This window comes from Taurulus bubalis, assembly GCF_910589615.1.
Source record: "Taurulus bubalis genome assembly, chromosome: 8".
Taxonomy (NCBI): domain Eukaryota; kingdom Metazoa; phylum Chordata; class Actinopteri; order Perciformes; family Cottidae; genus Taurulus; species Taurulus bubalis.
In genome coordinates this window covers 24,880,212-24,906,724 of record NC_136596.1, presented here as the reverse complement: position 1 = coordinate 24,906,724, position 26,513 = coordinate 24,880,212, and the positions used below count along the sequence as shown (strand labels likewise).

Genomic DNA, 26,513 nt, shown 5'->3' with positions numbered 1-26,513 from the left:
ATTATGATGACGATGATGCAATGATGATGTCAGGGCGCGTTAACTCTATATGTAGACGTCACCTGAGTTTGGATAGAGAGCGGAAGGGCAAACTATTTTTCAACCGCATTTCGAGACAAAGCGAGTTTTTCTGTTTGAGATGAGTTTCATTTATTTTTCTGTTGATGTTATGCAATAAAATAAAATATGGAAGTGACACTACGAGATAATGCACGTTGATTTACTGACCACTCCTACATATTAATGCTCTGAATGTGGATTTGAGCTACTTTAAAGACAGAGAAAGATTGTTTCTGAGGAGCCAGATACAAGTATATGATTAAAGAATATGTCCACACTTATTACACAAGACACAAATAACAAGTCCACCTGTTGCAGCTCCAGTATTGGTCAACAGGCCTGCTAACAGACACGCTGGCACTAAGACAATGCTGTCAAAGGTTTTGCTTTTCATCATTAAAGGCCCCCAAAAACTTTCCCAGCAGACCAAGATTTTCAACAAAACCATCACAAATTTGCGTCTTTATAAATCACCAGATTTTAAACAGTAAATCTGGCGTTTTGGTTCAGTTTTGGTGGTAATTTGTTAAAAATGATTCTGCAAGTTGGAACAATAGAACTTGTTGGTTCCATTGTTCCCTGTTTAGGTCAACACAAAAAAAAATACCCAATTTTGCTAAGTTTGTCATTTAAAGTTAGAAGAAAACAACCCTATATTACAGAGATTAGAAGATAACAACTTATTTCCTACGTTAGAAAAGCCTTCAACAACAACAAATACTTTATAACAGTTCATGGGAACCACCACAATACAGACCTTTTTGAGAAATATTTCAGGCATTGTGTGATGAAAAAAACAAAAAACATTTCCTCTCACTAATGCAAACTAAGCTGTTAATACCAGTTTTTTTGGTTAACAATCAAAAACCTGCATTTGAGGAATTCCTCAGTTTAAAATAAGAGCTTTAGCTCCAACACGAATGCAATACTCTCGATTTCAGATTGGAGGACGATAACAACGGTAATTCCCCCAAAGGGGCTTTTGTCCCCTTTTGTTTTCCGACAGCAACTTCAATTACCGCCATACGGCGCCGGGGACGAGGTGACAAACATGTTGTCGTCTTTGTGATTGTTTGTTTGCGTTCACAAAAACCAGCAGGTTGAGCTAATGCCTTCGCGGGCCTCGCTGGATTTGGGAGGTTTCCATCGGCAGCCTATACCTTGTCCACCGCCACTGACCTGTTGACCAATAGAAAAGCAGAAAGAGGCCATCCCCTCCGCCCCCTTTCACTCTCTCCCTGCCCTTCACTCCCTTCATTCACTGAGGATCAAGCCTCCCTAATCCCAGGATTTTATATCCTCCAAAACAGCTTGGGCCCATCAGCAAATTGCGATGGCATATGGTATAGGTTTATGATTCATCTGGCACATGCATAGCAATGAGAGCCTCATCATCCGTGGGCAAACACCGGCAAAATATTGTAATGTTAAACGATGCCAGCCACAGAGAGAGAGAGAGAGAAGTGGCATCGGCCGTGTGGGAGGGCTGTGTTTTCTTTCGCCCCAGTGAGCGCAGCAGCTGAGGTTGTATTCAGGCCTTTTTTCTGTTTTAGGGGTCTGCAGTACGGGCTGGATTAGGGGCCAACCGGGAAGTGGAGGCTCCACGAAGAGGCTCCAGGGGGATGGAGAAGATGGAGATTGAGGCAGGACAACAGGCTAATATATAATTAAAAACACCAGTGTTTCTAGTTTTAGAAAAATTAACCTCAAAACTAATTCAAAATGAAATGGAACTGGGGTTCGTAGAGTTGTAGATTAACAGCAGGATTTAAGGATTACCATAGCTACACCTGAGACCGTAAATGAGAATGGACGTAGTCTTTGTGACGTCACCTGTTGGTTTGTGGACTGATGTTATGAAGCCTGAAGTTCTTCACCTTGACCGCTACAACCTTGTTTTTTGCAACCGGTGAACAGAAATGACCATATTTGGACAGCGGAGGACAGAGAGAAGTCTCTGGTGAGACCTGTCAATCACATTGTAGACCCCTCCTAAAGCATCCCCTGCTTTATGGTCTGTTTGACTCTTAATGCACCATACTTTACTAAATGAACATCATGCTGTATTGTAGAAGAATTGAAACCATGAACTCATGTTTACAATGTTTACTGAGGGAATAAATCAAGATAAGTAGAGTAATTTTCTCAGACTTCTATACAACAGTGGAGTCGCCCCCTGGTGGTCAGTAGAGAACTTTAACACATGAAGCATAGACTTCACTCTGCATAACCGGAGGTGGCGACATAAACATGAGGCTTCACACTAACTACGCACTTTGTAATCATATGACCTCCTGGATTCCAGTAATTCAAACCATAATTTTACGCCTCTCACGATGCGGGCAGTCGCGTTAGCATGTTAGCTCGTAGCGTACTGCAGTGTGGACCAACAGTACACATAAACATGTGTCAAATACATGAAACATATGTTTTACAAAACAACATGTTTTATGTATTTCATGTAAAAGGCACATTTCACCCGTAATTAACTCACTGATATCATGAGTTCCCCGCTGCTTGTTCACCCACAGACATAATCCCACAACGTTAGCACCATTTCCAAACATCTGCTGGAGAAGTCAGAAGCAATCTGCCGCCTCCTCTCACCTCTTTTGGAGAAAAAAAATATAAAAAAATGTGACATGATTTCACACAAAACACCTCCAGCCAAAAGTTTCCCTCTGCCTTCATTAAAGCGCAACGTAGAGCGCTGCTGGCAAGGTGACCCGACCCCCGGCTCTGCCAGGGCTCCACCCACCTGCCCCCAGACCTAGGATGGCGCTGGTTTCACACAGCCCCGACGCCATTGGCTCAGAGGGCCTTCAGTCTGCCGCCGTGGATCTGCCGCCTGGGAGAAAGTCCACCCACCCCCCGCCCGCCGTGAGCTGACAGTCAGTATGTTGGAGGGTTTATCATTAGCGGGGGCTCCAGACGGCCCCTGACGACCCCTCCGGCCGGACAGGTGATCTCGCTCGGGCCCGTCTGACTCAACATATGCCCCCGCGGAGCTTCGGCACACATATTGTGCCATCATTATTTCATACCTAGCAGGAGCTAGGTATGAGTGCAAAAGCAGGCTCGCTTTTTGTGTGTGTGTGTGTGTAGGTGGGAGAGGGAGAATGTAATCCGCAACCTTTTCGCATGCGCTGACCCATCTGTTCGTTTGAGAACCGGTCACATCATATTTCTTTCATTTAAAGGAATTATTTAAAACAACAATAACTGGATACTCAGATCAGTTACTATCCGACCTGCTTATGAAATATGCTCATGCCATGAAATATCAGTTCGTTCAAACGGCCAAATCAAAAGCTTTTTTTCCTGGAATACTGCACCAGACTGCATTGAGAGAATATTTGTTTTTTCTCTGGCATTTTTCTCTTGTTTTTTTGTTGGATTCATGTGTATCAGCACTAAAGCGCTCCGCTTCCACCCTGGAATTAAATGTGCAGTATAGATTTAAATTTTGTCTGCTTGTAAAAGTAGCAATACAACAATGTGCAATAAACACACAGTACGTGCATCATGTACTTAAATTAAAAGTCGCCTATATTGTACACAGTACTGTATATTATTTATATTATTTTATATTTATTACACATTTTAGTGGATACCGATACCTGGCAATATTGTTGTGACTTCATTATTTCTCTCATTCTGGAACCTTCGCCACAAAAAGCCACAACATGCCTATGTAGAACGAAGACACCGTGATAAAAACCTAGACTGTATATTAGAAGTGGACGTAGTCATCATGACGTCATCCATTGGCTCTTGCAGCCAATGACCATATCTGGACTGAGAAGGAGTGACGCTGTGTACATCTCTGGTAGAGTCATTTTCTCATAGACTTCTATACAACCAGAGGAGTCACCCCCTGGTGGTCCGTAGAGAGAATGCAGCTTCAACATATGAAGCATAGACTTCTATACAACCAGAGGAGTCGCCCCCTGGTGGTCAGGAGAGAGAATGCAGCTTTAACACATGAATCATATACTTCTATACAACCAGAGGAGTCGCCCCCTGGTTGTCAGAAGAGAGAATGCAGCTTTAACACATGAAGCATAGACTTCTAACACATTTCCGTAATTGGCTTCACTCTGCAGAACCGGAGGTTGCCTCCTGGTACAAGTAAAATACTTGAGTAAGTAGGTTTAAAGCTTTTTGTTTCATGGTTCATTCTGATTACGTTTTATTTGACAAATGGCCCAATCTCGATGTGTAATATGACTTGACTTATATCACACGTGCATTTACGCTTTCCTTTGCTGCGCCGTTGAAACAACTGTACACCGTGACACGACATGCAGTCTAATCATCTTACAGGAGTCCTAAATCTTTATCAGCACATATAGTATATTGGGCTTTAAAATTCACAGGGAGCTCACGGAGAAAAGAGCATCAAGATAAAGCTCTGAAATCCCGAACCGCCAAGCTCTCCTAATCCCCCCCCCTCCCAAACCCCCCCTTACAACACCACCTGCATTTTCCACGGCTTCTCAGCCCTCCGTATCGCCTGAGAAGGGGATTTAGTTTGCAAAGCTCTCAGAAACACAATGCATTAAAATCAAGTGTCAACTCTAACAAGCTGTTCTTAGAGCGGATGCTCGGCCCTCTGGACGGGACGGGGGTCCGGGCTCCGGCTTTGAAAGGCTGGAGAGAGTACTTGATCCCCTACAGTTACCCACATTTCAGAGGACAACTGTGCAAATGGGGATAACCTGGGAAGCCAGACGGGGTTTCGGTCGGAGGGCCGGGGGGGGAGGGGGGGGGGGGGGGGCAACAGCTGCTTAAGTCCGTCCGCCGCCTGCCACAGAAAACTTTTATCAGGGGAAGTGGAGGGTTGAAATTTTACGGCGGCTAAGCCCCCCTCCATCAAATTGCGAAAACAGAACCTTGTGGCACAGCTCAGGCTGGATTTGAGAGTTTGCTCTGTGTTTTCTTGGCTGCGAGTCGTTAATACAGAAATAGAAAAAGAATGCAAAGACCTTTCGTGTGCCGCTTTTATTTCGATCCATGGATCAAACTGGGATACGAAAGTGAATTATTTGTCTTTCTCAAAGTCACAAGAACTCCGGTTTAAACTCGACCAGCGCCGCCTGAAGTGTGAGGGGAACGTGAATTTAATCAACTTTACTCAAAATAAATAAAAAAAATTTAAATAAATGTTCTCTTCTACAAAACGGTTGTTGTGTTTCTCTTCTGTTTTGTATTTGCGATTTCGTCTTAGGCTGAATTTAAGAATATTTGCAGCGCCTTAGCTTCTTTAAACACGCGACATCTTTTGGTTAATTCAGCCGCTCTCTGATGTCTTTTTCCTCTCCATACTATGTTGTTTGCTTTAGTGTTGCAGAGAGAGTTTACATTACACGCGATGTATAAGCTTGGATGTGCGTTGGATAGAAGAGCCTGTGAGACAGAATGCCGCTTCATTAAAAGAACAAAATTCAAAGTTGTCACAGAAAGAGCGGGAAAATTCATGGGAAAATTGTATTTTTGATTTTTGCATTAAAAGTTTGTGAAAATCAAGGTTTAGAAATGATTTTTTTATGATGATGATATTTGGGGATAATGGGTCATATTTGTAGTTTTTTTTATCTTCTTTGAGTTGTAGTTTTTTTCGTAACCTGTGTGAATGCATTCATCTGTTCTGTTTTGAATTTTCTTTGTCTATTTCTTCTGGGACGTGATTATGTATTTTCCAGTTCTCGTTCAGTATTTAACACCACTGCTAACTGAAGAAGATACATACAGACAAAATAAAATAAAAATATATATTTTATATAATTTATATATTTAATAATAATATGTATTAATATATAATTTGTCTCTTGTGTAAAAACAGTATTCCTTTGCATTAAAGTAAAATCCACATCCAGATCATTTATAAACATTGTTTGATTTAAAAAACTAAGAAATTCTGGTTATTCCGAATTTTGACATCCATTCTTTTATAAAGTCCAGGAGATCATGTATTCTGAGCTGTGTGTGTGTGTGTGTGTGTGTGTGTGTGTGTGTGTGTGTGTGTGTGTGTGTGTGTGTGTGTGTGCATCTCTGTGTCAGCCTCATCATTTTGCTTTTTGCTGCTTCAGATTGTGCATTGTTCCTCTTTGTATTTGCACGACTCGGTAAGACAATTGCACGTCGGCCTGCGACTGAATGCACGTATGAGTGCTATTAATTAATATTAATTTGTTATTTCATTGAAATATTTGAACGCTTCGAGAGAACATTAAGAGAACAATTTAATTGCGGTGATTTAAAAAAAGAAAGAAGCCATGATGGACATCGACCGTGCAGCAGACTTCAGTCTGAGATTAATAAATAATAAAGTCACATGACCACGAGTGTTTCCTGCAGCCAGCTGTGTTTTAGCAACACAGCCTGTAGCTGCTAATCATGAGCACGACCGTAAACCCATTAGATGAGCGGATATTTTAATAAAGCAGTTCATAATTGTCTTTTCTTTTTAAGTGTTGGTGTTCTGTGTCAGCTGAGCGCAGCAATCAGCTCCTTTGTGGATCAGAGCGACTCGTAGACGACTTTATTTACTCCAATTTATACAGAATCAGCAGACAAAAGCTTTTGGGGAAGTAAAAGATAAAAATACCAAAAATGACTCTCTGGGTTTTTTGGGTTCCATGCAGCTGTTTTTCTGGGAAATGTTTGTAATCAAGACTTCAGAGAAGGAACAGTCAGGAGACAACGAGCTGATGACTCATCATCAGCTGCAAATAACACTGCTTATAATCTTTTAATATAAGTTGGTAGTTTTTTCTTCATTCTCTGCAGGGGTCAATCACGTTCATCTTATTTTAAAACCTTAACTCATTCTTTTCACGCCGCTTGATACAAATCCTCATTTTGGCGAAACAGGAAGCGGCTAAATTGAAAATGTTTGGTGAAATTATGTAACTTAATGTATATAATTCATATATGTTATGTATATATAATTCACTGCATACTCGTGGGAATTTGACAATGATGTATTTGAAAAGTTGAAAAAAAGTTGAGTTTTCTCAAAAGTCAAAATGATGTATTAGTATTCTGTATCTGAATAAAATACCTTCATAAGGAATCAATTTCAATTCCTCAAATTATATTATATTCTTATTTCTGTTAAATTAGATGTTATTACGATAGTTTATCCCATCTTATTACTTTTACTATTTTGTCTGACATCTAGTTACTTCGCAGAATACACTTTTCTTAAAAAAACAACTTTATAAAACATAATACTTTATTACAAATTAAATTCAAACTTTATTGAAAGTACATCCTTACATCTTAATGCATCAAGAATACCGACCCAATAATATAATATTTACAATATAACACATTCTGCATAACGAGTATAACACAACTTTCTGGATGAATATTAAATTGCTTCAACCTAATTTAAGCTTTTAGAGGTTGAAGTAAATTACGTTGGTTGAACTAAACTTTTTGGGGTTCGTCAGATTATAAAAGTGCTGAATAATGTTCGAGGGGGAACTTCTTAAAAAGATGCAGATTGTAACCTTCATATTGTAAAAGATATAAGAGTGACTCATACTCTTTGATATTTAGAAGTACACTGATAGTACTCCTGTACTTTTACCTAAATAACATTTTGAAAACATAGAGTAGAGTAGTATTGCTACATTTACTTAAGTTTATGACCTAAATACTTTTTTAACCCCATGTAACTTTCACTTCTCAATTCTGATTAAATTAAAGGCTCATTATGAACCTTTTGACCTTCACCTGAAGAACGTTTTAGTTCCTCGGATCAGTTTTTTTTCATATTCAGGAGCACTTTAAGGTCATGTGTGTTTTTTAATTTGTTTGTTACTATTATGGAACTGTTAAATTTCTAAGTTAAAATCAAATAAACATAAACGTGTTAATGTACAACGATCATTTTGGATTTTTATGACCTCGACCAAGGAGACATCCCTCTCTCACTTCCAACATGGAGGAGGGGTCATAGCATGCACACACAAACACACACACACACACACACACACACACACACACACACACACACACACACACACACACACACACACACACACTGACACACACAGCACGCAAACATGGATAAAGCAGAAGGTGTACGAGCGCATATTTTTACTAAATGCAAGACCTCATTTTTGGGGCGTTGAAGACCTTGGAGGGTTTTTGAGTGTGTGTGTGTGTGTGTGTGTGTGTGTGTGTGTGTGTGTGTGTGGTGCCTCCGGTAACTGACTTCACAGGGGGAGAGGCTGCATACTGTCCACTCTTCTGTCCACACACACACACACACACACACACACACACAGAAACACACACACACACACAGAAACACACACACACACACACACACACACACACACACACACACACACACACACACACACACACACACTGTATAATCACGTTCCCTGTCGGGCCCTATAAATCTGTAAGGGCCCAATTAAAGATGGCCTTTAGCGTGTCCACCCCTACCGGCACACACACATGTTAAAAAGAGAGGAATAAAAAAACAAGATAACAACGTTCGCTTTTCATCAAATGTATATTTGACACAACAGACTGCAATGTGAAACAAAAACAAAATAAAAAACAGTGTAAAACTCGTAAAAAAAGCTTTGCAAACAAGAGGTCTTTTTTATTTATTTGGTTGCAGCTCTCACACGAATGTGCAGCTCGTGTGACTGAACCTCGACTTAAAGGTGCTACGTGAGTATAAAAAAGGCAGCATGAAAGACAAAAACTGTACAATTTTAAAGATAATAAAATGATAAATTACAATTTCTGCACCTTCAAAGAAAATAATAATAATAACAATAATAATAATGTTGCAGAAAATAGTGCATGCAAGTCAAATCCAATCCAAAATGTGAAACAAACACAAATTAGGTATCAACAATTGTGACAATGAAAACTGTGGCTGATGTGAAAAATGATTTTTGTTTAAATGTCAATAAACAACCTTAACAAGTGTAGAAATACAAAAAAACATAATTTTTCTCGTCAAAAGCAGCAGTTAAAAAAAACAATAATAAAAAGCACAAAGAAACTCAATAATTATCTTTTAATAAATCTCCAACAATAAGTGCTAAAATGATGTGTGGCGCGTTATTAGCAGGGCGACTCCTGTTGCGGCTGCCATGTAAATATCTCATTAGTTCGGGTTATAACATTCCTGTGCTCTTGCTTGCAAATGATAAGAAAAAAAAAAAAGACAAGATCATAAGTGCTTCAAATGTTTCCTCGATCAGAAAGAGGCTGACGAGCCGATTAAATGTCAGCCTGCGAAAATGATGCAAGAGGCTAAAAAGCGTTTAAGTCGCACACATAAATACCGCCACACCCCGAGGATTCCGTTTGCTTTTATTTATGTCGCTGCGATCGGGACGACGAAGAGGAAACAAAGGAATAATTAGACCGACGTTGCCGCCGCCGCCGCCGAATGTGAGCCGCTCACCCGTTTCACCCCCCCGCCCCCCTCAAACTTGACGGTTGTTGAACTTATTTTTAGTGTCATTTGATAAGCTCCCCTGCTTGCACGGAGACATCCCACTGACCCAGCCACTGGTCATTGTCTATACCGCTTCCCGTCAAAGCCGGCGCGCTTTGTCAGGTCTCGACTCGAATATCCATTTCGCATCTGAAGTACGGTATCCGAAGTGACTGGATCATTCGAGCCTTTTTCTTCAGCTGCTGCCCCCTTTTTTCCTCCCCCACAGTGTTTTTTTTTTTTTTTTACGCTCGCACTGACATCATTTGGGATTGGCGTCACGACAGCGCGCTTGAGAAATCCACAAAATATATATATATATACATACACATATATATACACACCCTGCTTTTTGTTGGTGTGGGGGGTGAGGGAACTGGGGGTAGAGGGGGTGGACATAATTTCTGGAAATGAACAATACTTATCCGTCCATCGCATCCGTTACTTTGGGTTTGCGTTTTGGACGTGGGCACACGGTCAGCGTGGCATCGTGTCCTCCTTTTTGTGTGTGTGTGTGTGTGTTCTTCCTGTGAATAACGCAGTAATAGGTCATTCAATGTCAAAAAGGCATAAAAAAAGAGACAGACAAGTCTTCACAGGCTGCTGCTTGCTGTTGCCTTTAATTATTTTAATTAAACTTTGATATTCGCGCGGCGCCGAGTGAAGTAGTGAGTTGTGACGCGGCCCGGTGGGAGAAAAAAAAAAAAACGCCCCTCGGTGGGATGGAGACGGCGTCGAGGGCAGCAGCTGTATCTATATCTTAAAAAAGTCTTAACTGATGGGCCTGTTTATGGGCGGTGATGTGCTACGCCTTCCTGAGCAGAGAGCAGACTGAGCTGGAAACAGGGGCAAAAAAACAAAAAAAACACACCAAGCGCCATGTCAAGGTCTTGGAGGCATCAATCCCTCAAACCGAGCTGGATCCCGTTCTGGTCCTGCGGTCGAATAACGCTCTATTAATTTTCTTGTCCCGGGTGCATAATGAAAAAGGAAGGTGTCTCGGAGGAAACAACGGAAAAAACTACGGGGCAAAGTCTTCCGATACCTCGGGGGCGTCCTGTCGACAATTTGTCAAGCGTGTGCACTTCTCAGTGTTAAAAATGACAAGATCAGCCGGTCGGAGGGGGCGGCCCGCCGGGCGACCCCGGCGCCGCTGAAGTCGGGAGAGGATCCGTGATGAGACAATCGCCAAAAGGCGACGGACTTCTGCACTCGTGAGGCCCCACTGGGATTATTCAGACTTCCATGCCAAAGGCAAAACAGCCCCCTTTCTCCCTCCAGATTCATTTTTTTCTCTTTTTTCTCCTCCCTTTCTTTCTTTAGATAGCTTCCGTCTGTGTCCATGAAATTAGTTTTTTTTTTTTTTTTTTCCACAGAAGGCACAATATGGTCAGAATATGTGAAAGCCTTCGGTGCGCACGGAACAGCTAACCGAGTCTGAGAGCCGAGTTCTGAAGGCGTCTTTCCTTCACATACATTTGCTTTTGTTTTAGATTTGGTCCAGAAAAATGCAGTAAATAACTTTAATATTAACATTTCACCCGTGTGCTTCTTAGAGGAAACTGTTCACACAGCAGAGCGGAGAAGCGAACAGATAGTGGTTTTTAACTGCAGGATGAAAAGATCTTCAACAAAACAAACAAACAAACAAACAAACAAACAACAACAACCTGAAATTCTTCTCTGGTTCTCAGCGATCAGCACATGTTGCTCCTCCATGTTGCTCCACATGTTCTCCTCTACTGACGCTGCACTCGGTTGAAGTTAATACACCGACCCTGAAAGCACAGAGAGAAAGAAAGTATGAACTTTTATAATGAAGAACCTGCCTCATACTTTTTATTATAATTTTTTTTTTTTTTTACATGTGCAATTTTAATTTTATTTCAAATTATTTTCCAATAATTTAAAATTAATTAAATCATAAATCATTAATTAAATCATTAAATTAAATCATAAAAAGTTTAGTCATCATTATTTCATAGACGACTATTTAAATAACAGATTTTCTTTCTATGAAAATAATCAAAATAAAAGGATGAACACGACAATAAAGAAAATATAAAAATAAATATTGACGTGTGTATTAAATATATAGTCGGATACATCCTAACACAAGTTAAAAAATTAATTATATATACATATATATATATATATATATATATATATATATATATATATATATATATATATATATATACATATATATATATATATATATATATGTATATATATATATATAGGTTGAACACAATTAAAATAAAGCAAACACAATTTTAACAGATTCATGACTTTATAATTTCAGGAGAAATAAAATAATACAATCAGCAGAAATCATATTTAAATCAAATCAAATGAAAATCGACTGGTGAACAAACACCTCACTTCTTCTCCGAGAGTATTGACGTCTCACTTCAGTCTCCCTGTGCACGGTCTCACCCAACGTGTGTGTGTGTGTGTGTGTGTGTGTGTGTGTGTGTGTGTGTGTAGGCAGCTCTGGTGTAGCAGCAGCCTGCTCACCAACAGTAGGCCGACTGGCACCAAGAGGGAGCTCTCGCACAGCGAATCCCCAGCAGCCAGCAGGCCTCACACACACACACACACACACACACACACACACACACACACACACACACACACACACACACACACACACACGCACACTTCACCGCTCAGTGTGTTTACATGTGCTCACTGTAGCCTGGTCACATCAACCTGCCATAGAGGCAGTTAGGTAATTTTCATTCATTAATCTTTTTCTGGGAAATTTATCCGTGTGCATCTTTTGGCTAGCCGCAAATATTTTAGAGGCAGTGGGCAACATCATATCTGAGGACAGTGCTATTCCTGAAGGAGGAATTCAACATGTTTCTAGTTATATCCATCTATGCAGGCGACCTGAACAGCAACATGTCTTTCAAACACAAATTAAAGAAGTTCCTCAACAGTTAAAAATCCCAAGTGATAAGTGAGAGTGTTTCCTAGTGATTTGGGTGAACTTCACTTTTAATGTGCAAGACAAGCGTTGGCGCGAGAGGAAAGCTGCCCTATCAAAATAAAAGCCTGATCGGCTTTGAACTCAGGTTAAAGTAGATGGAGTGGCAGGTTCATGTAGCTACATTTCTGATAGAGAACCGGTTTTCTTGGCCACGTAGACACATAACGGAATCTCTACTCGGGATCGTAATCAAGAACAGGTAGCAGTTGAGATGCGCTTCCAAATTATCTGATCCATTGGAATGGTATGCCTCAGAGGTTATCAGTTCATTTGATCAATGCCAGCATGTTTCTCTGACTCACGCATTGCAAACACTCTTGCCGTTGATGTCAAACTCACAACATTGTACTTTGTTTCACGACGTCAACGTCGATGCAAGCTTCTGAGTCACGACATCAAACTTCTGAGTCACATTGTCAAGCTTCTGAGTCACAACGTCAAACTCTGACTCACGACCCCAAACTTCTGAGTCACGACGTCAAACTTCTGAGTCACATTGTCAAGCTTCTGAGTCACGACGTCAAACTCTGACTCACGACCCCAAACTTCTGAGTCACGACGTCAAACTCTGACTCACGACCCCAAACTTCTGAGTCACGACGTCAAACTTCTGAGTCACATTGTCAAGCTTCTGAGTCACGACGTCAAACTCTGACTCACGACGTCAAACTTCTGAGTCACGACGTCAAACCTCTGAGTCACGCCTTCAAACTTCTGAGTCATGACGTCAAACCTCTGAGTCACGCCTTCAAACTTCTGAGTCACGACGTCAAACCTCTGAGTCACGCCTTCAAACTTCTGAGTCACGACATCAAACCTCTGAGTCACATTGTCAAGCTTCTGAGTCACGACGTCAAACTCTGACTCACGACCCCAAACTTCTGAGTCACGACGTCAAACTTCTGAGTCACGACGTCAAACCTCTGAGTCACGCCTTCAAACTTCTGAGTCATGACGTCAAACCTCTGAGTCACGCCTTCAAACTTCTGAGTCACAACGTCAAACCTCTGAGTCACGCCTTCAAACTTCTGAGTCACGACATCAAACCTCTGAGTCACATTGTCAAGCTTCTGAGTCACGACGTCAAACTCTGACTCACGACCCCAAACTTCTGAGTCACGACGTCAAACTTCTGAGTCACGACGTCAAACCTCTGAGTCACGCCTTCAAACTTCTGAGTCATGACGTCAAACCTCTGAGTCACGCCGTGAAACTTCTTGGGAGGTTTGGGAGGAGGTGTATGTGCAAAAACAGGTGGTTAACATACAAAACACTCCTTTTGATTCAATGGTAACACACACAAGTAATTTAAATAGCTAAAACGCATTCACAACGTCAAATTTCACGACGTCAAACTTTTGAGTCACGACGTCAACAACAATTCACACCACACACACATTAAATAACTAATGTCTTTTCAAAAGTCGGGACATATGGTAACAGTCAGTCAGTAAAATAAGAGTAAATCCAGTCTTCAGACTTCTCTCAGTGTTCTGGTTTCTTATGGGGATTTTAATGTTAATTACAGTGATCAGTTCTCATTATGGAGGCTTGATGTCCAAAGACTCAGTGTGTTTGGAGAATTTGCTTTTAGCACTACTCCGGTTGTCGCAGTAATGAGGCGGAGCTCGACGCAGTCCGCTTATGTTTACTCTCAGTTCAAACTGCATTTGTGTTGTGTAAATGTCAACGTTTTGACAGAAACTGATTAAAAAAAAACACCTGATTCATGTGAATTAAAATGTGCACATATTTGAGATGCACACCTCTGTTTAACACATCAAAACTCTTGCACAGACAATCCAGGTGCACGGTTCCCGTTGAGGGACAGAAATGACCGGGACATTTGCTGTCGAGCTGCCGGGCGTATGCAGGAGTCAGCAGCCGGTTGAGTATCTTACAGTATCTGCACTACAGTCTGGCTCGGGAGCAGAAGTGTGCGCGGACCGACTGTGACGAGGGCTTTAGACAAGCTGGAGAATCTTCCACTCCTCATTATTTGGCAGCGCTGGCGGGTGTTTGACGGAGGGGTGGGGGCTTCGCTCCATCTCTGCATGGTAAGCCCCTCGACGTGTACCCTCTGCAGCTAATCTCGCACAGTCAACAAATAAGGCACATCAGATGCTGTTTTGGCCACGGTCGTCAGAGCGGCTAAGTTCAGTGGATTTTACGGGGTTTTGCGGCGCATGGAGAGGGAGCGCTCTCTGCGGCGGCAGCATGGCAGGCGAGGCGAGGGGGGATCTGATGGCGAGGGCGAAGCAGGTGCGGCGCAATACGGTCTAACCCGTTCCAGCTCCCTTGTCCCCCCTCCCCCCTGACTTGGCAGGGAGCGTCGCCTTGTAACTGGGCCATGTTGGAGAGACGCAGGCCCACCTGTGCCACCCGGAGCGGCAGAACAATAGTTTGAATATGTCAGCAAGGAGTGTCAGAGAGATCTCGTCAGGCGGACGGGAGCGTGACTGCGGAGAGAGACGGGTGGATGAGTCAGGTGGAGAGACGGGAGGTGAAGAGACAAGGGGGGGCATCAAAGTGAAGACTGTGATTAATACGGTTCGTTACAGACACTCCACTGGCTTTTGTGTGAAAAAAATAAGGAAATATATTGAGCCTTGATATCAAACACAACTGATTATAGCAACAGAAATTGGTGATATTTGAGAGGTCCAGCACAAATCAATATTGTCAATCAATATATTATCATGATGTATCTAGTCTAAAAATGACAAAATATAAAGTAATATTCATTATAAAATATATATATATATATATAAAAATAAAAAGCTGTAAATTATCACACTGAAGATGCCGGAACGTACCGAACAAATGTTTTGCTTTTTATTGGATGAGCTACTTCTCAATTGTCAAAGCCAATTCACTGAATGCTGATCGCAACACCAATGATATTTTTAGTGAGACCATATTTAAAAAAAGAACTCCCATCACAAAAAAATCTAAAATGTTGCAGAAAACGACTGGACCCTTGCACTGATCATTCTGTCACTTGCACCGTTTGGCTTGTATCTGGAGGCGGAGCTCCAGAAGTGGAGCGGAGTGTTTGATTTTCACTTTTTCCCATGTTTCAAGTGCTCTCTAAATATTAAATATCATGTTTTATGAAAGGATTGTGACAGAACGGAGGAATACTCTCTTTTTTTAGCAGTTTAAGATTTGGGTCAAACACGCATTCTTGTCGAACGGTAAATTGGGGGCCACATGTCTCTGTTTAAAGACCTCCAAATGTGTGTACATTGAACAACTGGTTACTATCTGGCTCCATCAAATCATTACACAGTATTTATTTTTCTTACATTCTGCATAACATTTTTGGGAAGATGACAATGTCAAAAAAAATGTAAAAAAGGCCATGATTGATCATTTAATGAGTATACATGTCCACTATACCATTTCCTGACCTCAACAAAGGCTGGGATGTTGTGTAAACAATGTGGCGTATCAATAAAAGTTCATATCATACATCAGATGTACAGACGGGCAACATGCGTGCCAATAAAACCAGCATATTGTTTCCATTTCTCCCGCCCACGTTAGCTTTGGGCCAATAGAAACTATTTGTTAACAACACTCTAACTGACATGTGTTTCAGTAAATCGCGATGAAAAAGTATTCAGGTTTCAGAATACAAATAGTTCTCACAGGATCTAAGGGTACACACGATAGTGAGATAGTGATATGTTTAATAATAAGATTATGAAGTACTCCGTGGCCCCTAAAGGTCACGTTTAAAAAAAACAGGAAGTGCTGGCTAGCTTCATGGTTGTCATGGTGTGTGTGTGTGTGTGTGTGAATATTTGTGTGAGTGTATATGTGTGTGTGTGTGTGTGCGCGCACGCTACAGTCATGTCCAGACTACACTGCTCAAACTGTCACACACCTTAAAAACACACTTGTTGTAGTTTATTTGTATCCAATCTAGAGTCAGTGGGCATTTTTTCTCAACTTTCCTACAAGAATTTTGAAAATAATCTCAAATAATCTTCCATGATCTATTAGTTCAACAGAAGTGCAGCTGAGAAATGGAGCCGCCATGTGTTCGTCTCTCCAGTTTGAAAATAAGTCTCCGCATCCTAAAAAGGGAAATAAACCCAGCTGATGGAGTTAGCGTCCTTCCAAGTGTTTGTATTGGCTTGCCTGGTATTAATTGATTGTGTAGTTTGTCACATTTACAATATAAAAAAATTAAAAAGATGCATGAAAGAAGACATCCACTTAGGTTACGGAACGAGTCTCCCATCTGGACTGGAGTGTGAAAACACTTGCGAGCATGAGAGTTGTAATCCAGTTGCAAGATGCTTATTTTGCAGTGATAAGCTGCAGGCTTTGAAAGATTTTATTACCAGAACAGACATTTTTCTTTTCTCCTCCCACATTAGAGCTTTGCAGCCTATACAGTATCTTAGTTAATCCCGGGTTTACTTAATCCAACAGCAACAGGACGACTGCAACTCTCGTCACATTGATCCAACACGTGTTTGTTGTTCTGACAAATTGTTAATGAGCGGAACGGCAAATCCAAACTGCATCGTGTCGCTGGTGGAAACTTTGTCTTTCTTACTGCTTGAACACTTCCACCCAAAAAAAAGGTTTCCACAAGGAATCAATGCACGATGTGGAAGGTAACATCACTGCATCACTGAGTGGAGACGTGGAGATGTTCGGTCTGTAAACCGGTAGCGAGAAGCACGAGTGGTGCATGATTTATCTTTCTGTGGCTATTAAATTCAGTACAAATACATATTAAAAGTGAATCATAAAAGCCAGATTTTTTTCGACTGAAATTGATCAAAACAGATTTGGGGAACATTTGCAAGAAGAAAAAAAAATATTCGGAGGGACCTCGATTTCATCGGATTTCCATCCTGCAGAAACATCCGTTTGACCAGTTATATTCCAACCGGTGTCACACCTCCAAGCCCCAAAAACACACCGCAATGACTAACTGGACAAACAGACAAAGGATAATATAAATCGTTAAATTCTGTAGATATTCTTCATTTCATTATTCTTATGTCTATAAGAGTTCAGGTAGTGCAAGGTCAGTTTAATATATATTGTCTGTAAGAAGTGTCTGAGAAACGTCCGGTGGTCTGTTCCTCAAGATTCTACGCTTGCACTACAACACTCACACATGTTGATAACGTATATATATATATATATATATATATATATATATATATATATATATATATATATATATATATATATATATATACAATAGTATATTGACATTAGGGAAGCAGACTGATCGTTGCACGTCCCAGCCTTGTGAGACAAGATGAGGACACGATTCCCCTCCTCTTAGAAAGGTTAGAGCCAATTCAATGTTAGATGTTCATGATGGAATTATTAAAGAGCCGAACTGTTTTTGGACGGTCAAGCTGCGTGTTGACTGGACGACTCCCTGCTATCGCGATTGCAGCGCTTATTACTTTGTTTGTGAATGCTGCACCCTATCGGGTCTCGCCAACAAGAGCCTGTGGGAAGCGCTGGTCACGGGCCGGTGTTCAAGCATTGTGTCGTCAGCTTTTTTTTTTTTTGGCATTGCGGTGGCTGAGAGGCTGAGACAAGTAGCATGTTGCTACATATCATCCATCCCTCTTTGTCCAAATAAATCCTGTTTGCCTCTCTACTATATGTACATTATCAATTTAAAGGCAAAAATGACCCACAACATAACTTTCTGAAGTATAATAAAAATAAAAATAAATGAGTAAATAAATGTTTTTTAATGCTATTTAGTGTTTTGGGGGATCTTAAACTGTCATTTAAAGAAATAAATAAATTTGGATTAATCATATAAAAAAAAAAAATCACCCTAATTTTCGTTGAAACAGATCACTTCTACAAGTACAACATACAAAGTGTCTTTTTACAGAATTAACAGCAGCAGACTTCTGCAAGTGGAAGATATGACCTCCTCTCAGCGCCGCTGCCCGTCGGAGGCCTCGGCCACCAGACATGTGTTCTGCTTTACTCCGTGTCCTCTGCCACATATTGAACAAATTAAAAAGTTCAAGTTGGAGGGAGAAGCACAGCTGCACGGAGGACAGAGGAGAGAGAGCCAGGGTGTGAGCAATCCTCCCTCCACGAGGCTGCTGGCCCTCTTCTCACACACACACACACACACACACACACACACACACACACACACACACACACACACACACACACACACACACTGCCCACACAGCGCTGCCATCTGGCCTGCTGGGAAATCAGAGCCACCTGAGACTCGGCCAAATACATGATGCTCGCTGACAACTCAGGCAGTTTCCTCCTCATTGTAAAGAGATGAATAAAGATTATACAAGCGCATAAGGTACATGGGAGGACAACATTTTTTTCCCCTACTGTGAAGTTTAGCAGATATGTTGGAAGACATTTTTTTTGGTCTGCTCCAAAACAGGAAAACAGTCTAATGCTTTAATATGCTTGTTGTAAATGCCTCCATGTTTATATGTATGCATGAGTGCTACAGGGCTAGAACTTTGTATGTACGTATGTAGTACGTAACCAAAAGTATGACACCCAAACATTACACCCACACGTGATCATCTTCCTCCAAAATAACATGCATTCACGTGCTGCTGTAACGCCCACTACGTTTACATCAATCAACTAATATTCCTGTTTAAATGCAGCCGTGCATATTTAGATTAATATCAAACGGCCCAATGCCACGTGAATCCCACGTCTACCCCGTTGTGTTTTGATGGGCCGATGCCCGAACTCATCGCTCAACCCTCGGAAGTGTCTTATACCTGAATTCTCTCCACTGACCACCAGGGGGCGACCCCTCTGGTTGTATATTAGTCCATGCTTCATTTGTTAAAGCTGCATTCTCTCTACTGACCATCAGGGGGCAACTCCTCTGGTTGTATAGAAGTCTATAAAAATGACTCTACTTCTCTCTTGATTTATTCCCTCAGTAAACATTGTAAACATGAGTTTATGTCTCAATCTCTAGTTTCAAGTCTTCTTCAATACAGCATGATGTTCATTTAGTAAATGATGCTCATTTAGAGTCAAACAGACCATACAGCAGGGGATGCTTTAGGGCGGGGCTACAAGGTGATTGACAGGTCGCTGCCGCTGCCAGTGATGTATATGTCGTCTCTACGTCACTCCTCCACATTACAAATATGGCCACCTTCGTTTATCGGTTGTGAAATAACAACATGGCGATAGCGACCGTTCCAGTTCGTCCCAAAAAGTGTTGAATGGGGTTGAGGTCAGGACTGTTTTTCCACAACAAACTGGGGAAGAACAGAGCTGATTATCGTCACTTCGGAACAGGAAAGAGACAAACTGGATCGTGCTGGATCAGAGTTCCAGCTTTGAAATCCAACCCCCGACATCATATTTACATCTCGGGCCTTTGGAACACCAACACTGACTCCAAACGGGAGTCTCAGAGCGAGTGAATCCAGTTCTGGTGGCCACTTCCCTGACCCTGGGAGCAGAGAGGGAGTGAGTGACAGCTTGCGGCAAAAAAAAAGTTATGCTAGCAGGCAGCAGCATATGGTCTGCAGACTGTCAGAGCATCGTTGGCTTCTGCTTTCTGCAGACAGGAGAATATTTTACTGAGTGGAGAGAAAAAGAGAAGCTGGTGGCGGGAAAAAAAAGACAAAAGGTCAGACTCTTTGGTCCGAACCGTTATGTTGAGGTTTCCACTGCCGCGATTAGACTCGACTTAATGCTTTTTGTTCCTTGTTCGAGCAACAGTCGAGCATTAGAATGAAGGGCTTTTTGACTTTGTCGTATTTTATCATTATTGTGACAAGTGTGATGTCTCATCTTCCTCCTTCTGCCTACAAACTCATGCATCTTGCGGTCGTATTCTGTATTTATGTCGTCAACCAGGTACCAATGAGCTGCGTCGTTAGCCGTGTTCCAATCAAGTGAATTTTACAAAACATTAAAGGTGAATTAGAAGCGTTTCCATCGACTGGTTTGGAGCGAATAAACTCGGCTACAGCGTAGTTTGGGTCGGAGGTCGTCGCTGTAGGCTACACATGTCTGTAATCTGCCAGTAATGAGAGTAGAAGAAGAAAGCGGAGGCATACAAGACAAGTCGCCTCGGCCATCGGACTCATCTACGAGAGACAAATGGATAGGCGTCTTCAGGAATTTCATACAATTGGTCGAGTTGTAAGTCAGACAATAGAAAGACATACATACCCAGAAGAGACGCTTTCAGGAGAATGTTTGCTACCTCAGAATTTTATCATTGAAGGCTAAAGACAACTGATTCAAGAATAAGAAAAATTCTTTGCGCAATTGGGAAAATTCTACCAATGTATGTTGCCGCTTTCACACAGCTTTTCCAATGCAATATAAAAATGTGTGACTGGAAACACGGCCAACCACTTAAAGACACCTGCAGGGTTCATACACATTCTGACCATTGGATTTCCATGACTAAACTTGAAAAAGTGAGTACATGTAGTATTTAAACTAACAATGAGAATACAAAGCATACAGTAAACCTTGAATGACACAAATGAATGAGACAATAGTTTGATTAAAAGAATAAACATTTATATAGATGCCTGTATGTATGCCTGCCTATATTTTGAGGGTCTTTCTTTTAAAAGCATATTCATTATTTCAAACTCTGCGCAAATGAATGTCATGAACACATGAATATAACACATTTCCGTGACTTTTACAAATCTCTTGGGATTTTATTTTTTTCAAGGACTTTTTTCAGGCCTGGAAATAACCATTTTAAAATTCCATGACTCTTCCAGGTTTTCCATGACCGTAAGAACCCTGACCTGAAACTTCCTGTAAACCGCAGAGCAGCATCAGCTGAAAGTCTAAAAAACAAATCCTAAAAAGAGGAATATGTGAAAGCTGACCCGACTGTCCCTGTTAAAGGGTTGTAACCAGCCGGCCGACTCACACCGGCGGCGTGTGATTGCGGACGCCGTGTCGTCTGCTGCTGTAAGAAGAGGACGCTCGCTCGATTTCCACGAACAGAACGGTTCACGGTGCACTGCAGATTTAATTTGATTTCATGTTGTCCCGTCATGCAGTCGTCGTCATCATCGGACATGAACGTCTGAAATGACACAGCTCCTGACTCTTGCACCAGCCGTCTGTTGCTGCAGGGATAAGTGGTATCTCCTGAAGCCTGAACACGGACGCTGCAGTACTGTAGGTGCAGCTGTTTCCTCCCTGCCCCCCCCCCCCCCTGTTTTCTCCCTCTCAGAGTAAGTGCACATCATTGGCAGCTAAAAGCTCTGGGCACCGTCCCTCTGGTTGTTCCAGAGAAATGCCAATCGTTTTGGCGTCGGCGGGGGCCTCACAGACGGCGCAGGGAAGGCACAGATGGCACTAATGGACGAGCAGAATCCAACCGAGGGACCGGGACAGAGCCACACCGGAGCGCCGTCCAAATAACTGTAGTGTGAATGTACTGTATGGCCAAACGCCGCCCGCTCTGCTCTGGCGGGGGGAAGAGCGCTGCCACGGCGATGCGGCATGAAGTATTTAAAACGATGAAATAATCATAAGAGGAGGGAGCCGGTGGGGAGGAATCGGCGTGGAGCCGTGCCAGGTGGGATCAGACAAGAGGAGAGATTGTTCTCGGGGACGATACGTACCGAGAGCGAGCTCGTCAACCGGATCCAGACAGACAACTCCGGCTAATGGACCCTGTCTGTCAGGGAAGAGCCGGTTTATAGGCGGCGTGAGGCCGGCCTGCTTTAACGGCGGTAGACTTTGCATCTCACGTAAATCTTTTTCCCACTCGTTTCCCACTTCGATGCCCACATGCTGCAGATTTGAACATTTGCTGTGCAAAGCATTCACCAAAAAAAGAAACATCCTTGTTTTTTTTAAGCTAGTAGTGCTGAGCAGATGCTTGTAGGAAGAACTAGTCACAGCTTTTGATGGTGCTAAATGGGAGAAAAAAACCCAGTCTGGAGCTGCGTGTTCTTTTTATAAAAAGTTGAAATTCTTCTGAAGGGTTACGATACCTTAAGTTTGAGCTGTTTTCAGCCTTCTGCGTGGTTTTCTAAAAATGTAAGCGACTTTTAAAAGCGGAGAGGAAAAAGCGGACCGGTGGGCAAGTAGGGAGGGGAAAGAACTGTCGCGTTGACATTTTTTAACTTTGCAAAAACAGCACGAGATACATAAAAGTTTCTCGTGGACAAGAGAAGAAGAAGAAGAAGAAGAAGAAGAAGAAGAAGAAGAAGAAGAAGAAGAAGAAGAAGAAGAAGAAGAAGAAGACACTGAGTTGTGGCATACTTTGGAGGGAACATGCAAACTGCAGCAGCGCTCCAATTACACCCCAAAAAAAACAAAAAAAACAGAAGCCAGTTGTTTCGTTTTGGACACGCAGCTGTTCGGTGGCCCAGAAGCTCAGATCTGCAAATGTCTGAAAATGTGTACGATTTTACTTTTCATTTTAGTGTTTTCTTAAGTGTGTTTTTATTTGTTAAATGTACGAAATAAATAAACACAATATAATAAAATATAATCTGGCTTCCACTGTTTGGTTTCAACTAATTGCTTCAATTCATCTGTCTTGTTATTATTGTGCATATTTTTTTTTTAACCATCGATAGCAGCATCTTCAACGAGACAGCCTTTAATATTAATCATTAAAAATAAATAACAAACTGTTTCTTTCCAAAAATAAATATGCTGAATATCCATTTGGTCTAAACTTTGCTGCTCGAAATTCATCTGTTAATATAAAAAAACAAAAAAAACACACGGACGATTTAATCAAAGAAAAAAGAAAAAGGAACCCGATGCGTAAAAAAAGGTTTTAAGATGACTCATTCGTAGAAATGTGCTTTACTTTGATGCCAGTCCTGGTTTTTTTCGGAGTGAAAGCGGATATATTTTCAAGTGCTGAAGATCTCATTTTGGAATGAAGCTCTTTGATTGGCTTCAATTTTTTTCCTCCTTTCCTTTCGATGCGTGCGTGTGCGTATGTGTGTGTGTATGTGTGTGTGTTACTATACTCTGGTTTTCCCTGCACGGTTCCCCCTCTTCCCCCCTTACACCAGCGGCATGCTGTACGGGGTCACATGTGATCTGCTCTTAGCGGAGATGCAGGCCATGCGACAGGGAGGGCCAGTAATTGGGAGTGAGCTGTCAAGACGGGGCGGTGTGTTTGTGTGTGTGTGTGTGTGTGTGTTGTGCACGTGCCAGGGAGGCTGCCCTCCTACAGGGTGGCACACATTAAAGGCCCTGATGAGACTAATGCAGGAGGAAATGGGTTTGGCGTGGCGCCCGGTCGAGAGGTGAAAGGGAAGGCTGGTCTGGGTCGAAACCCCGACCTGAAAGGAATCTGGAGCAAGTGCCGAAAAAAAGAAAAAAGGTTGATTTGCAGTTTCTCTCTCATGTGTGAAAATAGTTTTTCTTTTAAATGTAATTCAAAATGAATATTCATTTTTTCCCCCAAAGTGATACTTTAAAAAAAGGAATCCTGTTTTCCAAAGAGAAAGAAGAAGCAACATCTCATATTTGTAACATTACTGAATCATCGATCCTTCAGACGCAATTAGAGAGATCACGGCCCGCGTTTCTCTTTCAAGAGTTAATCAACAAATTAAAGATGCAGATTTAGCAGCTAATGACGCTCCGACGTGAACTGCCAAAAAAACATGCAGAGCGCTTTCCTGCCGTTGACATGATTAACTGCAATTACAGGGGGAGGGAAGAGAAAAAAGGAAAAGAAAGGTAAAACAAAAGAATTAATTGGAAATTGTGTCTAATCAAAGACACAAATGGAGATAATTGCGTTCCGAGTTGATTAATTAATTATTATTAGTTTCTCTGACAATTTGGGTTTCCTTTATGTTTGCCAGGACATGAACATCTGTAGCTGCCTCGTTAGCGTTCGGCTCGACGGGAACGTGACTTCTTTTGTCTATTGTTAAAATCAATAGTATTGGTATATATATATATATATATATATATATATATATATATATATATATATATATATATATATATATATATATATATATATATATATATACGGTTTTATTATCCTTTTGTCTATTGTTAAAATCAATAGTATTGGTATATATATATATATATATATATATATATATATATATATATATATATATATATATATACGGTTTTATTATCCTTTTGTCTTTTGATATAAACATAACATTTGAAGACGTGTAGATGTGAAGGATCGCGTTAACGTCCACTTGATTTTAATCCTCTTTTGGTATCGGTGTAAAAAATCTTGAAAATTAGATATTATCTTGAACCACAAATGAGATTTTCCGTCGTCCAAATATACATTTAACCAATAATTTTCTTGGTTTTGGCATTGTGAATAATAACTCTGTGTATGCTGCATATTCCAAAAGTTGTTCTGCTTATTTAACAGAACTCACAGTTGATTTACACCAGAAAAGGATTCCGGTCCATAATTCATAACCTAAATCTGTCTTCGTGTTCAAAGTTAAATCTGATTTTACAGCAAAAAAAGAAGCCTCCAGCTTTAAATCTCAACAGGAGAAAAGTTGTAATTTACGAGGCCGTAAACTATAAAAAGGTGGAAATACGAGTGGCGGCGATGAAAATGGCGGCGATGGTGAAAACGGTGGCGGCCGCTCCGGCGTCCTTCTCCGGCAATAAAGCATCTTGTTAGCTCTACTGAGGAAAATATGCTTATCAAGCCGCATGTTAATACAAGCAGTAAATAATGTGATCATCGGCCAGCGATGCTGGAAATATAACAGCGTGAAGGAGCCTGAAGCCACGCTGACAACAGGGAGGTGTTGTGTGTGTGTGTGTGTGTTTTTTAAAACACGGACTACAAACTGTGAGAACTGGGTTAATGTGACCTGAGCAGTGAAGACATGAGGAGCAGCAGCAACACACACACACAAACATACACACACACACACACACAAACACACGCACACACAAAAACATACACACGCACACGCACACAAAATCGGTCGAAACTGAAGAAGCAAAGTGAGCAAACGTCGATAAACTAACAGGCAGATCCATAAAACCTCAAAATTATTTTCATACTTGTGTACGTGATTAAAGCAAAATCCGATGTGAGGTCCGGGACAGGGATGTCATATGTGTACAGATTGTAAAGCCCTAAAGATATACAAGAGTGCATCTTAAAGAACTCAGCCGGGGTCTTGGAGGTTCTACATCTAAATAAAATAATAAAAAAGGGTAACGCCCTCTTAAGCGGTTCTCACGGCTGTCCTTCGTCGGCGCTCTTGGCTACGGCAGCGGGGAGCGATGACTGTGAACTTGAGTCAAGTCCAGTTGACCTGGGAGTTGGTGGAGAAATAGATTTGCAGGATGATGAACTGTCGCACAGCGCGCTCAAACCTTCCCCGAGGGCCCGAGCAGCGAAGTTTGGCAGGCCGACGCCGCCTTCTCAGGCCGGCGCGAGCCCGAGCGCAGCTTAGCGAGATCGAGGGCGGTTCGCTGCCTCTTTGTCTCGACGGAGACGACTCTTGGGCGGACTGTTTGCTGAGGGGAAAGGGGAAGGGGGTGTGAACGGGCGCACGAGTCCATCAAATCAATTAGAGTCTTGCGCGGAGACGGCCTGGCTTGGCCCGGGCTGAGGGAGCTCGGGCCAGATCTTTTGTGAGGGGGTTATGTGAGTCATGAGTGTCGCCGCGGCCAACAGTCATGACTTGTGTACTCACAACACCAGTATCAGTGCAGGGGAGGAGGGGTGAAAAGCCTGCATATGGCCAGAGCCAGTGTGTCACATTTGGGCTCAGACGCTCACACCAGTGAACTCGCGAGGAGGACATTGTCGCCGCGTGAGATTTACCAGCTTAGAGGCGAACGGGGCAGAAAAAAAGCTGCACTTGGATCTCCTCCTTTAATCGGCCGTCTTCCTGCACGGCCGCACAGGCAGACACCTCCGAGGAAGCGGTGCTCAGTCCAACCGGAACAAATATTATTCTGAGGTATTTATGCAGG

General features: G+C 41.8%; 1 protein-coding gene across 1 annotated transcript in view; it reads right to left on the bottom strand.

Moving 5' to 3' along the window:
- Positions 1 to 10,480: 10,480 nt before the first annotated feature.
- Positions 10,481 to 26,513, bottom strand: part of antxr2a (ANTXR cell adhesion molecule 2a) — a gene marked incomplete at its 5' end in the record, with an annotated part of 73,168 nt that continues 57,135 nt past the window's right edge. The window contains one exon of the mRNA XM_079222638.1: positions 10,481 to 11,322. Within this exon, the coding sequence (XP_079078764.1) occupies positions 11,284 to 11,322 (39 nt within the window). The 3' untranslated portion in view covers positions 10,481 to 11,283. The remainder of the gene's footprint in view (positions 11,323 to 26,513) is intronic.